Below are 12,999 nucleotides of genomic sequence, written 5' to 3'. Positions count from 1 at the left end.
ATTTCTTAAGAAGAGGCCGTAAGCCTGGAGTCTGCTGAGTGGTTTTCTAAGCTGCATACCTGCTTTTCCTGCAGAGGAATTGCTCTCAGCCTCCACTTAAGTCACAGAAAAGGCAGCTGTTAGCAATCCTGATGTCCTGGAAATGTTGATGGTGCTGGCCGGCATTCCTTTGAGAAGTCAAAATAACCTTTGGGCGGAGGGCTCTCAATGAGGTTGATTTTAGGGGGAGGGATAAGCATGTCTTTCTCGTCAGAATCACTTCAGATGGCCAGGGCAGTTAATCATAGAGCATGTGCCATCAACTGGTCAGGGAGGTGACCTTTTGACCTTTCTGAATCTGTTTTCCTGTGCTGGCAAGTACACATGCCCCTTGGCTAAAAGCAGGCCTCTCACTGAAAACTCAAAAAACCAAATCTCGGCCGGATGCTCAGCGACTGGATGGTTGGTTATTGCTAAAAACCTGCCAGGCATTTCCCATTTAAGCAGATTGTGGATTTGAGCCCCACATAGAATTATCTAAAAGAAAGGGGATGGGGAGATGGTTCAGTCAGTAAAGTATTTGCTCTCTCTGTCCCTCTCTCCCTCCTTCCTTCCCTCTTCCTTTCTCACACACTCTGATACCAAAACAGCACAAGTGTTTTGAAACGCTCTTCCAGGGTCCTTCAAGATCCTCCAATCACTAAACCTGGCACTACCCACTAAATTCAATCCCCGGGACACACAGGAAAAGCCAGCATGGTTGCTTGTAAGTGTTATCCCAGGGCTAGGGACAGGGGAGAGCAGAGACAGGCAGATCCCCCGGGCTCGCTGGACAGTTAACCTAATAGAATCTGTGAGCTCCAGGCCAGTGAGAGATGCCGTCTCAAAACAACGAGGGATATAGTTCCTGAGGAAGGCCACTTCACGCTTTCCTCTGTCTGCTACATATCCGTACGTACCCCTCCACACACAAAGGATGTGAAAGATAATCTTCATTCCCCAGTGTTCCTGTTTGGAGCACCAACATAGATACAGTCGCACACAGACGTACACCGTACCTTCTGGGTCAGGTTTTGCCCCCTGGGTGAAAGGAGGGCTATGCTCAAAAGCTAAGAGCAAGGAGGAGAATGCTTGACCTTAGCGGGTAGCGCCGGCTCTGGTGATTGGAGAACCTTGAAGGACCCTGGAAGAGCGTTTCAAGACGCTTGTGCCATTTTGTGTCAGAGTGTGTGAGAGGAGGAGGGAGGGAGGATGGGATGGAGAGTGGGAGGCAGAGAGGGAGAGAGAGTCAGAACTGGAAAGGTGTGCGGAGGGTATTTATTTGGGATATGCCTGCTGTAGGAGATGAGGACTTTTGCAAGGGGCTGTATAGTCTTTGGTGGAGAAGAACCATATCACCAGCCGCTGGCCAACACCCACCAGAAACACCCCCTGCTCGGTTTTGTGCGTCTGTGTGACCTATGTCTTCAGATCAAGTCATTTCCCTACACTACCAGTGATCCCTCAGGACGGTCATGCATGTCACCAGAATCCAAGCAAAGCAAACCCCTCTTCGAGAACATACAGAGAGGGCTATGTTTAACCTCAGGTGTGACCCAGAATTGACGAGCAAGCTCCCTCCCAACCCCCCCAGACACACGCAGGTGAGCTGTGTGTCCTCAGAGTCTGGGTATTTCTCGTGACTTCTCAGCCATGAAACATAAAGACTGTTTCTATAAACCCCAGATAGCTCTGATAAGGGTGGGGGGCTGGCTGCAGGGGTTTTAGAGAATCATACAGGGGGTTCTGTCCACCCCATAAGAGGAGGTTGAGTTGGCTTAGGTGAGCCTGTTTCTGAAGGGAGGCTGTGGGGTCTTGTGTTCTGACATTTGTGTGTCTATCCCAAGCGCCAAGCTCACCCCCTCCTCTGTCTTTCCCTGCTCACTCTGCGGATTTGCTCTGGATGGGAGGAGGATGCCCATTTCCAAACACGTCTAGCGCAGGGCCTTGCCAGCTGCAGTGCTACTGGGACCAGCTTCTCAGTGTGTTCATATTCTCAGAGCTTGTCTGTGCTAAGAATTTGCCATTTTTTTAAAAAAAAAAAAAGATTTATTTTTACTTTCCAATATGTACACTCATGTGTGTTTATGTGGGGGTATGTGTACATGTGTGGGAGTGGCCATGGTGACCTGAAGAGGGGGTTGTATCCCCAGATCTAGGAGTCCAGCTTGGGTGCCGGGACCTGAACTCCAATCTTCTGCAAAAGCAGCAAGCACATGTAACCATCTCTCCAGTCGCATCCGCCTTAGTTTTTCTGAGCTAGAGTCTTTCATAACCTAGAGTCTAACAATGAGGCTAGACCAGCTAGCTAGTAAGCTCCAGGGATCCCCTTGTCTTGCAGGCCCCCAGCTCCACACCCGGGATGGAGATTATAGACGTGCACCACCATGCCTGGTTATGTGTTTAACACGACTCCTCGGGGATCGAACTGGGGTCCTAATGCTTGCAGGGCAAACACTTTACCACCTTAGTCATCTTCCAGCCCCCTTGTCTGACTCTTCAGTGACAACCCCTGTCTTCTGTCCTCCCACCTTCCCAGGCGATGGATTTGGAAGTTCCCGTGCTGGCTAGGAACATCCCTGGGAACTCGGCTGTGGTAGAGCACGGAGTCACGGGATTGCTGTTCACAACCCCTCAGGTAAAAAGAGTCCTTTCCCCACACTGGCCTCATTGGTGCGATTTCTGTCTGTCTGTCTGAAGGATGGCCATAAATCTGGGTTCCTCATAAACCTCTCAGCTCCTGCTGTGCATCGAGGTGCCCGGCAAGCTCTGTGGTTTCTGTTCTCACCCTGGAGGGACATGCAGCATTTAGAAATCCAGGTACCTCTGACCTGACTGTTGTAGCTCAGTGGCTGAGTGACTTGCTTGGCATGCATAAGGCAGGCTTGTCAGTGCACACCTGTCACAGAGCCTTCAGAAGGGAGAAGCAGGAGGGTCAGAAGTTCAAGGTCAACCTCTGCTACAGCTCTAGTTCAAGACCAGCCTGAGCTATAGGACACCTTGCCTAATAAAGCAAAACATGGCTAACCTCACATAAACAAGCAAACAGACAAACAAAAAAATCCAGATGCACAGGTGTTCTTTTAAGCAGTTGTCTGTGGCAGGGTGGAGCAGAAGAGAAGGAACTCTGGCTTTCTGGTGCCTTGTGACGCTGTGTGCATCGGGGTCTGGAGGCACAGCTCCCTGCCTCTCTCGTGTTCAGGTCCTCTCAGGTCAGCACAGGCTCCCACGAGCCACAGACACAGCCCCACCCCCACACCCCCACTGCAGAACTTGCTTGCAGATGTGTTTCAACTCAGCGTCTTCATGTTGGCTTTAGCGAGGATGTTTAGAACAGCAGGCCTTCCCGGTTCTAGGCGGGGAGAGCTGCGATTCCTCACACTCTGAAACGGTGTGCGAGACACGGATGTTGCCCGGACTTTGTTGCCCTCGTCATCTCCACCAGACATTACCCGGTGCGTGGTGGGGTAGGATGCTTGAAAAACAAATAATGCAAATTTTAAGGAACTTCAGGCTGGCATTGTATTCATCTCAACCACCGTGGAACTCAGACTTTAGCCACTCGCCGGTCGGCTGTAGGGAGGGCAAATGTAATTTCAAATATGCATTCAAATATGTATGAGAATCAGCATTTCATTTATTAAGAAGAACTGTTCTGTCAGACCACCAGCTCTGGGCGTTAAAATATGTATATGAAATGCATAGGACATAAATAATGCGTAAGCATAAATGCTCTTTGAATCCAGGCTAAATATAGTTACTCATTCTGCGTTAGCTGTTCTTCCTTAATTGGGAACATAAAGAAACTTGATCTCTCCATGTAGGGCTGGAGATAAAGGGCTGAAGAGTTCAAAGAGATTGGGAAGGTAGGGCCTGTGTAAGGGGGTGGGGTACATGGCCAGGAACCTTGGACAGGGTCTGGGAGCTCAGAGTAGCTCCAGTGGACAGGCGGCAGAAGAAACGGGCCTTGGTTTGGGGAACAGAAATATTGAATTTGGCCAGGCACCATGGAAACTTGAGGGAGAAGGAGGGCAAGGGCAACCCATGGACCATGCAGCATAGCTGGGTGTGTGGCTGTATTGACCTCTAGAAAGAGGATCATTTTAGATGCTGGGATGCGGTTCAGTTAGTAGGTTGTCAGCCTAGCACGCATGAAGCTGTGGATTTAGGTGCCAGCAATGCATGAAACCGGACATAGTGGTGTGTGTCTACAAATCCAGCATTTGGGAGGATCAGAAGTTCATTCTTGGTGACAGCTGTGTGGAACAGGGTGCTCAGTCATTGGTTTTGTGTCTGCCTTTCTGTCTCCACCCTTCTTCTCCACCCCTTTAGAGTGCCCAGCCTTCCAGGGTGATTTCTGCCGTCGAGAAATGGAGATGATTGAATGCCCATTTGTGGGATTTGGGCCTCTGCATTATATGGTTCTCTAGCACCTGAGACAGGACCTGCCCCTAAGCCCTTGTTCCTTGATAAGAATGGGAAAACCAAAACCTGTACTCCCCCTAACACACATCCTTATCCCTGTGACAGCTACCTGTGGGAGCATAGAGAGGAATCTGGAAGGAAAGGACTGTATTAGTTTGTTTTCGATTGCCGTGGTAAACGCCAGGGCCAAAATCAACCTGGGGAGGAAAAGGTTTTATGTGGCTTTCACATCCCAGTAACAGTCCGTCATTGATGGAATTCAGAGCAGTAACTCACTCATGCAGGAGCAGAAACAGGAACCACAGAGGAGTACTGCTTACTGGTTTGTCACCGTGGTTTGCTCAGTCTGCTTTCCTTCCTTCCTTCCTTCCTTCCTCCCTTCCTTTTCCTTCCTTCCTTCCTTCCTTCCTCCCTCCCTCCCTTTCTTCTTCTTCCTTCCTTCCTTCCTTCCTTCCTTTCTTCTTCTTTTCCGAGACAGGGTTTCTCTGTGTATCCTTGGCTGTCCTGGAACTCACTCTGTAGACCAGGCTGGCTTCGAACTCAGAGATCCCCTTACCTCTGCCTCCCAAGCACTGGGATTAAAGGTGTGCACCATCACCACCTGGCCTGCAGTCTGCTTTCCTATACAACCCAGTATCACCTTGCCCAGGGGTGGCACCACCCACAGTGGGCTGCACCCTCCCACATCAATCAACAGTCAAGAAAATCTGATGGCCAATCTGATGGTGAGAATTCCTCGGTTGAGGTTCCCTCTTCCCAGGTGACCCTAGTTTGGATCCAGGTGACAGAAACTGAAGCAGTACAGGATGTTTGCTTTGGGAACCTTACAAGGAGAGCCTACTGGGTCATCTGTATTTATTTATCGCTCTCTGTCTATGTCTGTATCTTCAACTATCTATGTCTATCTCTATATCTAATATCTCTCTATATATCTAATGTGTATGCATATCTATATATGTATGTGTAAATCTATATATGTTTATGCATGCCTATCTATCTATCTGTCTATATCTAATATCTATCTATCTATCTATCTATCTATCTATCTATCTAATATCCATCTATATCTCTATAGCTATCTTTTTCATCTGAAAGGCTGATGACTAAGCATATTTCACGGCTGTAGGCACAGAATAATCTCTGTTTTTGTATACTTCACCTCTGGAAAATTTCAATTAAACGAAGCTCTCCAAACCCGCTCAGCATTGATTTCTCATTACCTCAACAATCTGGTTATTTCTCCATGTAAGAAGAAACGAGTCCAGTGACTTTCCTGGGTGTTTTTATAGCTTAGTTTTATAGCTTCAAAATTAAGATCCATACGACATTTAATAGAAGCAGTGAATTCATATTCTGCCAGGGTTGCGTTCTTCAAAAAGAGGCTCGCGCTTATTCCCTAGCAGGTTTTCTATTTGCTCTTCAGACAACTGTAGAGAAATCAACTTTGGGTTATTAGTGGGGGCAGTGGCTAATGCTTATAAAGGGCTTGTTATATTTCATCTCCTGTCTTAGTGGTCAACGTGACTTCTTTTCTTTTCCCCTTCCTTCCTTCCTTCCTTCCTTCCTTCCTTCCTTCCTTCCTATGCTAGCTTCTTTGCTGAAGAGCTCTCCTTGGTCCAGGTAGCGGCTAGGTTCCCACCATAGCACCCCAGATCTGCAGTTTGAACTTCTTTCATTCATCTGTAAAGAAGCCAGCTGCCTCTCGTGAGCCCCAGACTCCTGGAGGGCAGGGCCATTGGCAAAGGAGGAGGGCTGTGGAACGCTGCCTGCTGGGCAGGACAGTGTTGTTCCACCCGTGGTCTCACCGGGATGGATGTCTTAGTTTTCTGTTGCTATGATAAAACATCATGGCCAAGGCAGCTTAGAGAAGAAAGAGGTTGTTTTATTTCATGTTTGACTCACAGCTCTCAAGGGCTAGAGTCCATAATGCTGTGGACAGCATGGTGCACAGGGCAGGTGCAGGAAATTGAGAGCTCGCAGCCTTAGCTGTAATCAAGAAGCAGAGAGCAAATTAGTGGTTTGGAGTCCTTTTTTTTTTTTTTTTGTCTCCAAGCCTGCCCCCCAGTAATCTACTTTCTCCAGCTAGGCTGCATCAGTTAAACCTCCCCCAAATAGCATCACCAACCGGGGACCAACTGCTCAAATGCCTAAGATGATGTAGAAGACATTCCGTGTTCAAGCTGCCATACCTGCATAAGATCTGCGCAGGATCAAGCCAATCAAAACTCCAGGACAAACGGAGTAGGGGGTTCCCGGAGCTGCAGCCCTAGCTCAGAATCTATAGGCAGTTTGTGGCTGTGGAAGAGGGAAAGTCATTCTTGGGAGTTTGCGGCTACTGGGAGGTTGCTCATAGCTCAGTGGGTGACCGGAAATCATGTGCTACTAATTTCCGTGAGTTAATTCTTTTTTAAAGGGAGCCGGAAGCTGGAAAGATGTGTTGGGGACAACGAGAGAGCTGGGGGTTAGAGACTAGATAGTATTGAGATACTTTGTATATGAAGCTTTCAAAGAATTAAAAGTAGGTTTTTTTTTTTTTTTTTTTTTTTTTTAAAGAAAGAAAGGATACAGTCTCTGTCAGGAACAGAGTGTGAGGTGGAAAGAAAGTAAACTTTAAGTAGTTACTTATCTGAAGAGAAACAATGCTTGTTTGTATCACATAAAAACAGACAACTTTCTGCAGTTGTCTGAGCCAGAATCTGCACACCTGCAACCCTCGAGGCAGCTTCCGTCTACACCTTCGTTGTATTTAGTTGGCTGTGTCCTTTGTGTTTCTGAGTGACTTAAATCACTACTGGCTACTCATTGGGGATGGGTGGCATATGGTTTTCCCAAGACTGACTTATAAGCATCCATAATGCCGCTCACTTCTGAGCTCTCTGAAGCACTGGGTTTTTGAATATGGTTTTTATTTGAATTGTCTCCGTGCGTGCAGCTGCTCTGCCTTTTCCTGATCTCTGCTAGTGGCTTTCAAGAGTGCAATATAGGTCCAAGAAAGAGCACCTCTCTCAAGTCACTTGACCTGCTTAACTCTGCACTTGGGTGTGCTCTGGGGTGCCACAGCTGTGTGGTACCTGTGACTGCTCCAGGCTGAATGACTTTGTCCGGGTTTAGTGTGTGCACTCTACAGATGTTTTTCTGTGGCTCTTGCTTTATAGTTCTTTGGTCTGTTTGGTGTGGTGGCTCCAGGTAGGTTTCAGATATCGTACACATAGCCTGGACTTACAGGAGGCCATGGAGTGTGGACCAGTCAAAGGCATTCTCGCTCCTGACCTTTGCCATGGCTCCTGCTGGTTGGGAGTGACTCTCGGGATTATTCTCTCCTTGAGTCAAGGAAATGAGTTGGGCTGTGGCTTGCCACAGCCCCATAGTCAGTGTGGACAGATAGGGCCATCCATGGGTGCTGGGTCTAAGTCGTCTCCCTGGACCGCATTACACTAAAAGGTGGTCATTTCATCTGAGAGGAAGGAAAAAGTAAGGACTGGGCTGCAGGCTGGGGTGTTCATGGCTGATTAAGCAGCTGGGTCCCATGGAGACACTTCTGCTAGTCCAGTTGGGGCTAGCTGCCAGGCCCGTGAGTCAACTTGTGCTATAGTTGTGCAGGGGCTGGGTAACCACCCAGCACTTACTTACAAGATGGTGTTCCTCTTGCATTGGCCTTGATTCTGTCCTTGGTGTCTCATCCTCAGTGAGGCTGCCCCAAGCATCTTTCTGCATCATTTTCCAAGGAGACTTGAAGGAGCAGAGCAGAAACTAAAGCTAGATTTTTACTTCTAAAATCTACTAAGGTTTCTTTCTTCAAAGCTTTGCCTGCAAGTCAAAAACAGCATCATTTCTGACACACCATGCTGTTGAAAGCAAGAGCCCAGACTTGTCCACTGCAGTTATGGGGAGGGGAAATAGGGGCTCGACTCCAACAGGGAGGAGCGACAGAAGCTACAATGTAAAGACTCTTGCATGAGGGCTGGAGGGCTGGTGGCAGCTGACTTTGCAGACAGTCCTTGACCAAGATCCAATGAATGAGTGGCAGGTAGCTCATCTGTGCACAGGGACAATATCCTGGCTCAGTAGATGGTCACTGTAAGACTAAGGTTTTCTTTTCTTTTCTTTTCTTTTCTTTTCTTTTCTTTTTTCTTTCCCTTTCTTTTTTTTCTTCCTTCCTTCCTTCCTTCCTTTCTTTCTTTCTTTCATTCTTCTTGATCTGGCTATTTCTCTTCTTTCTTTCCATCTCTTTTCATGTTGTCATTAAGGCACTTGTAAGGTCCATCTGATTTCTAGCTCCTGATCTTTCTTGCTTCAAGCCCTCTTTTCCCAGACGTCATTGCTGAGTGAGTAAATACATAAATAAATAAGTTAAATGGGTGTTTTATCAGAGCCTATCCCCCATCACTCAGGATTTTGCTCTAAAATTGCCCTGCATTTTGTAGCGATAGTAAGCAAAAGTCCCCGCTTTAGCCCAATCCTCCACATCAGATAAATCACAGATATGGCCGGTGTCGTAAAGTAATATTCCCGAGTGCTAAGCCCCTCAAATTATTTTAATAAGAATGCTGTTCTGCCACGCGGTGAAAATAAATATGTTATGTTTTTATGGTGAAAAGAGCACCAATTTACTAGAAAATGTGTACATAGTACATAAAAATAAAATCCCACCCACATAAATGTTGCTATTTATATTGCCAGCTATAAAAGGCATTCAACATTTAATTAACAATAATTTTGAGAATATGTGGACGTTCCTACTTGACAGTAAAGTCTCTCAGGCACTGTCTTCTGGTTGGAGTTTACCTGAGCTGAGGGAGTAAGAGAATAATAGTAATTAAGAGTGTTTGACTTTTTGCATGAGAGTCTGTGTGTATGTGTGTGTGTCTTGTAGGCACAAGTATGCATGCGGTGCTGGGGTGCATGTGGAAGCCAGAGGATAACCTTTCCTGCTGTTCCCCAGATACTGCACCCCACTGCTGCACCTGGTTGCTTGTTTTTTGTAATGCCAGGCTTAGAATTCACAAGTAGGCTAGGCTGGCTGACCCTTGAGCCCCAGAGATCCACCCGTCTCTGCCTCCCTAGCACAGAGACTACAAGTGTGTGCCACCACATGGAAGTCCTTTGCTCTGGGTGCTGGGGGTGGAGCTCAGGTCCTCGTGTTTATAAGGCAAGCACTTTCCTAACTGAGCCATTGCCCTAGCCCTGTCAGCGTGACATTCTGTAGCAACTGTTGTCACTACTGTGGCTGACAGTTGAGGGCCATGTGCAAGCCTCCGTGTCGACTTCAGGAAGGAGAGTTTGGGAACTTAAGCCAGGTTCCTGCCTCAACCCTCCTGAGAATTCCAGGCAAGCATAATAAATAATGTGTACTCCCCTCTTCTCCATAAACAAGCTTTGATATCAGGATTCATCTTAATGTCCTAATTATGAAAGGCTTTGAAATGAAGGCTTTTTTAGTAGGAGCCTCTCAATGCATCGGTTAATAATACACACATGGTCCGACGGGAAGCTACAGGAGCCGAGGTGAGAAAACAAAAACCCAGGGTCTTCCCATGCTTGGCACTCAGCCTGCGGGGATGGTGGCCTTTGCTCCTTCACAGGGGATGGGGTGAACTCAGAGGTGGGAACTAGCATGTTGGGAGGCGGACACTGAGTGACGCAATGCGGAACTCAAACACAGATTTCACCAGAATCCCAGGGCATTCTTCTGCGCCAGGGGTGCCCAAGTATGAGGCTCTCTGTGCTCATTGTGAGTCAATGGTCTCCGGCTGTGACTGCAAGAAGAGCAAAGAAATCACAGCTCCTATCACTGCAAAGAAAGGAGATGGGATTTTTAAAAAAGTTCTCTTCCTGATGAGTCCCTTTTCTTCCCCTTCTCCCTCCTGCCCTTCCTCTTAGTATCTTAGTGACTCTTCTCATGAGGCTGAGTTCCTTACAAGTGGCCACTCTCTTACCAGTGGGGACAGTCTCTCTCTTTCTTGCATTAGCTTTTAGTACTGTGATAAAACCCCATAAACCAAAAGCAGCTTGGGGAAGAAAGGATTCACGTGGCCTCTAAATCCTGGCCACAGCCCATCATTGGAGGAAGCTGGGGACTCAAGCAGGGCAGGGACCTGGAAGTGAGAACTGAAACAGACTGGGGATGAAAGCTGCTTACAGGCTTGCTCTGCATAGCTGTCTAGTCTGCGTTTATAACACCCAAGATCACCTGTCCAGGGGTGGCACCACCCGGAATGTGTGTTGCACAACACTGTACGCCTCCTCTAGTTCTTACAGTTTTAACCCCCAGCACTGTGTTCCCCAAGCAGCCCGAAGGGTGTGATAAACACATCCCATCTAAGGCTGAGCCACTTATCCTCAGCATTTTTGACCCCATATGAGTCTCTGTGTAAGCACCGCCCACTGCAGAAATAGGCTCAAGGGATGATTCTTATTGGATTAAGGAAGACTGGAAAGAGGCATGATTGACAGCTCTAGGGTTTTCCCTGGGTGTTTCCTGCAGGTGTTTATGGGCACAAATGTGTGTGTGTGTGTGTTTGTGTGCATGCTGCTTCTTATAGTTGTTCACTGCAAAACCACAAGAACAGTGTGAGCATATGGTTATAGATATGGCATATGCACGTGTGTATGTGCGTGCACACATATCATATTTGTCTGTGTGTCCACACACATATAGACACTAACATTTTTATTTTTTTGTGTGTGTGGGTGTGGGTGTGAACATGCTACAGCGCACACATGGAGGTCAAATGACAATGTATGGGAGTCAGTTCTCTCTTTCCACCAGGTGGGTCCTGGAGATTGAACTCAGGTCGTTACTCTTGGTGGCAGGTACCTTTACCTACTGAGCCATCTCGCCAGCCTGACATACACAGTGTGTCTTAATCTCAGTGCTTGCGCTATTCTGATACCCAGCTGAAAGCACTGTTTCTTTAGACTGTGAGGCAGATGGGGAGCGGGGGTGGTAGTGATGGGGGATGGGATGGGAGAATGACCGGGAACTGGTGCAGATACAGCTTTCAGACAGCTTCCCTCAGGTTCCCTTCCGCTCATCACTCAGGCATGTTTCTCATCCACTTTTGTCTTCCAGGAGTTCATTCAGTTGGCAAAGAGACTGGTCAGTGATCCCGTGCTGGAGAAGGAAATCGTGACCAATGGAAGGGAGTACGTGAGGACATACCACTCTTGGCAAGTGGAGAGAGACACTTACCAGCGCCTCATCGGGAAGCTGGAGGCCAGCTTGGAGGATTAAACGGTTGAAGTTTGTGCTTCCCACGTCTAGGAAGGAGGAGGAGGAGGGAGGAACAATGCAGCCAAGAGCCATACATGCAAAGAAAGTGCCAGACTCTGGAGGGGCACGGTGTGTGTGTGGGGGGGTGGGAGGACTTGGCACCTGGACTGTCCTCGGTCCAACTTTGAAGGCACATCCTGGGCCTTTTGCTTTTCTACAGGAAAAGAAAAAAAGAAAAAGGAAAGAAAGAAAGGAAGAAAGGAAGAAAAAGAAAGAAAGAAAGAAAGAAAGAAATGCTAATAGTCACATCTCATTCTAGGAGAAGTGGACTAGAAGGAAGCAAACTTTGTAAGCCAGTGCTTCGGGGATGAGACCAGAGCCCCATTCTCTAGGGTATAATCCGGCTCCCCATTTCCATACCTCAGACCCCGCACAGTCACTTTCATGAAGGCTCCAGCAGAGGCAGCGGCAATTCCGTAGTCCCTGAGTGCCTAGCGTCTGGAGGCCAGCTGAGCAATGTGCCCACTTCCTTGGCTCCTGACTTGAGCTGGGGTCCTACCTCTCTGGGCACAAGGAGAGAGAGGGAGTAAAGAAGTCTGAATCCTGCAGGCAGTTCCTCTGAGCCCATAGTTCCCGCCCACCTCAGGAGAGGTGGACAGAGGGCGTTAGGTGTCTTTGTTTACAAAGCGGGGGATGCTCTGGAATGCAGGCCTCTCCTTTGCCCAGTGTCGATATCACTGCCTGACCTCCGTCATGCCAGCATCACTGAGTTACATCTTCTGCCATGTGCACTTTGGGGAAGGGAAGGGTCTTAATTAATAAAGCGTGTCACCATCAGGCATACAAAAACAGCCGCTGTTTATTCATCCCAGGAGTGCCTCTTGTAGTCCCCAGGAAAACAAATATGACACTTAAGTGTCTGGTTGGAGGGGTTTGATATGAACTTATACTAAAGTGTGATAGCTTTCCCTTTCAGGAACAGACACTGCAGTGACCGATAGAGAGAGGTTTATGCAGGCTCTCAGGTTGGAGTTTCTCATCTACACCAGGTTGGCCCTATTGCTCTGGGCCTGTGCCAAAGAAGCATCTTGACAGGAATGATTGGCAGAGCAAATCTCCCTTCACACATGGGGAAAGAAAGAGAAAGAAGAGGCAGTGGCCCTAGAACCCCACTCAAGGCTAATGGCCTCAACACCACACAGGAGGCCCTCCTCAGAGGGGCACATGGCAGCTGTGCTTTCAAGTGAGCATGTGAGGGAGGCCTCTGGATGGGAGACACTCTGACCATGTGGGAGGTTTGCAAATGGTGTGCATAGCAGCCACCTTGAATGGCCTGGCTCTTG

At 48.0% G+C, this 12,999-nt stretch overlaps 1 protein-coding gene across 2 annotated transcripts in view; it reads left to right on the top strand.

Moving 5' to 3' along the window:
* Positions 1 to 12,641, top strand: part of Glt1d1 (glycosyltransferase 1 domain containing 1) — a 64,556-nt gene extending 51,915 nt beyond the window's left edge. For both annotated transcript variants that reach the window (XM_041649073.1, XM_041649074.1), the window contains exons 11-12: positions 2,558 to 2,656; positions 11,516 to 12,641. In XM_041649073.1, coding sequence (XP_041505007.1) covers positions 2,558 to 2,656; positions 11,516 to 11,677 — 261 coding nt within the window. In that variant the 3' untranslated portion in view covers positions 11,678 to 12,641. The remainder of the gene's footprint in view (positions 1 to 2,557; positions 2,657 to 11,515) is intronic.
* The last annotated feature ends 358 nt before the right edge of the window (positions 12,642 to 12,999 follow it).

This window comes from Microtus oregoni, unplaced genomic scaffold, assembly GCF_018167655.1.
Source record: "Microtus oregoni isolate MIOR12 unplaced genomic scaffold, Mior012 000003F_ref0000135, whole genome shotgun sequence".
NCBI lineage: Eukaryota > Metazoa > Chordata > Mammalia > Rodentia > Cricetidae > Microtus > Microtus oregoni.
The sequence above is the reverse complement of the archived record's forward strand: the minus strand, read 5'-3'. Positions and strand labels throughout refer to the sequence as shown.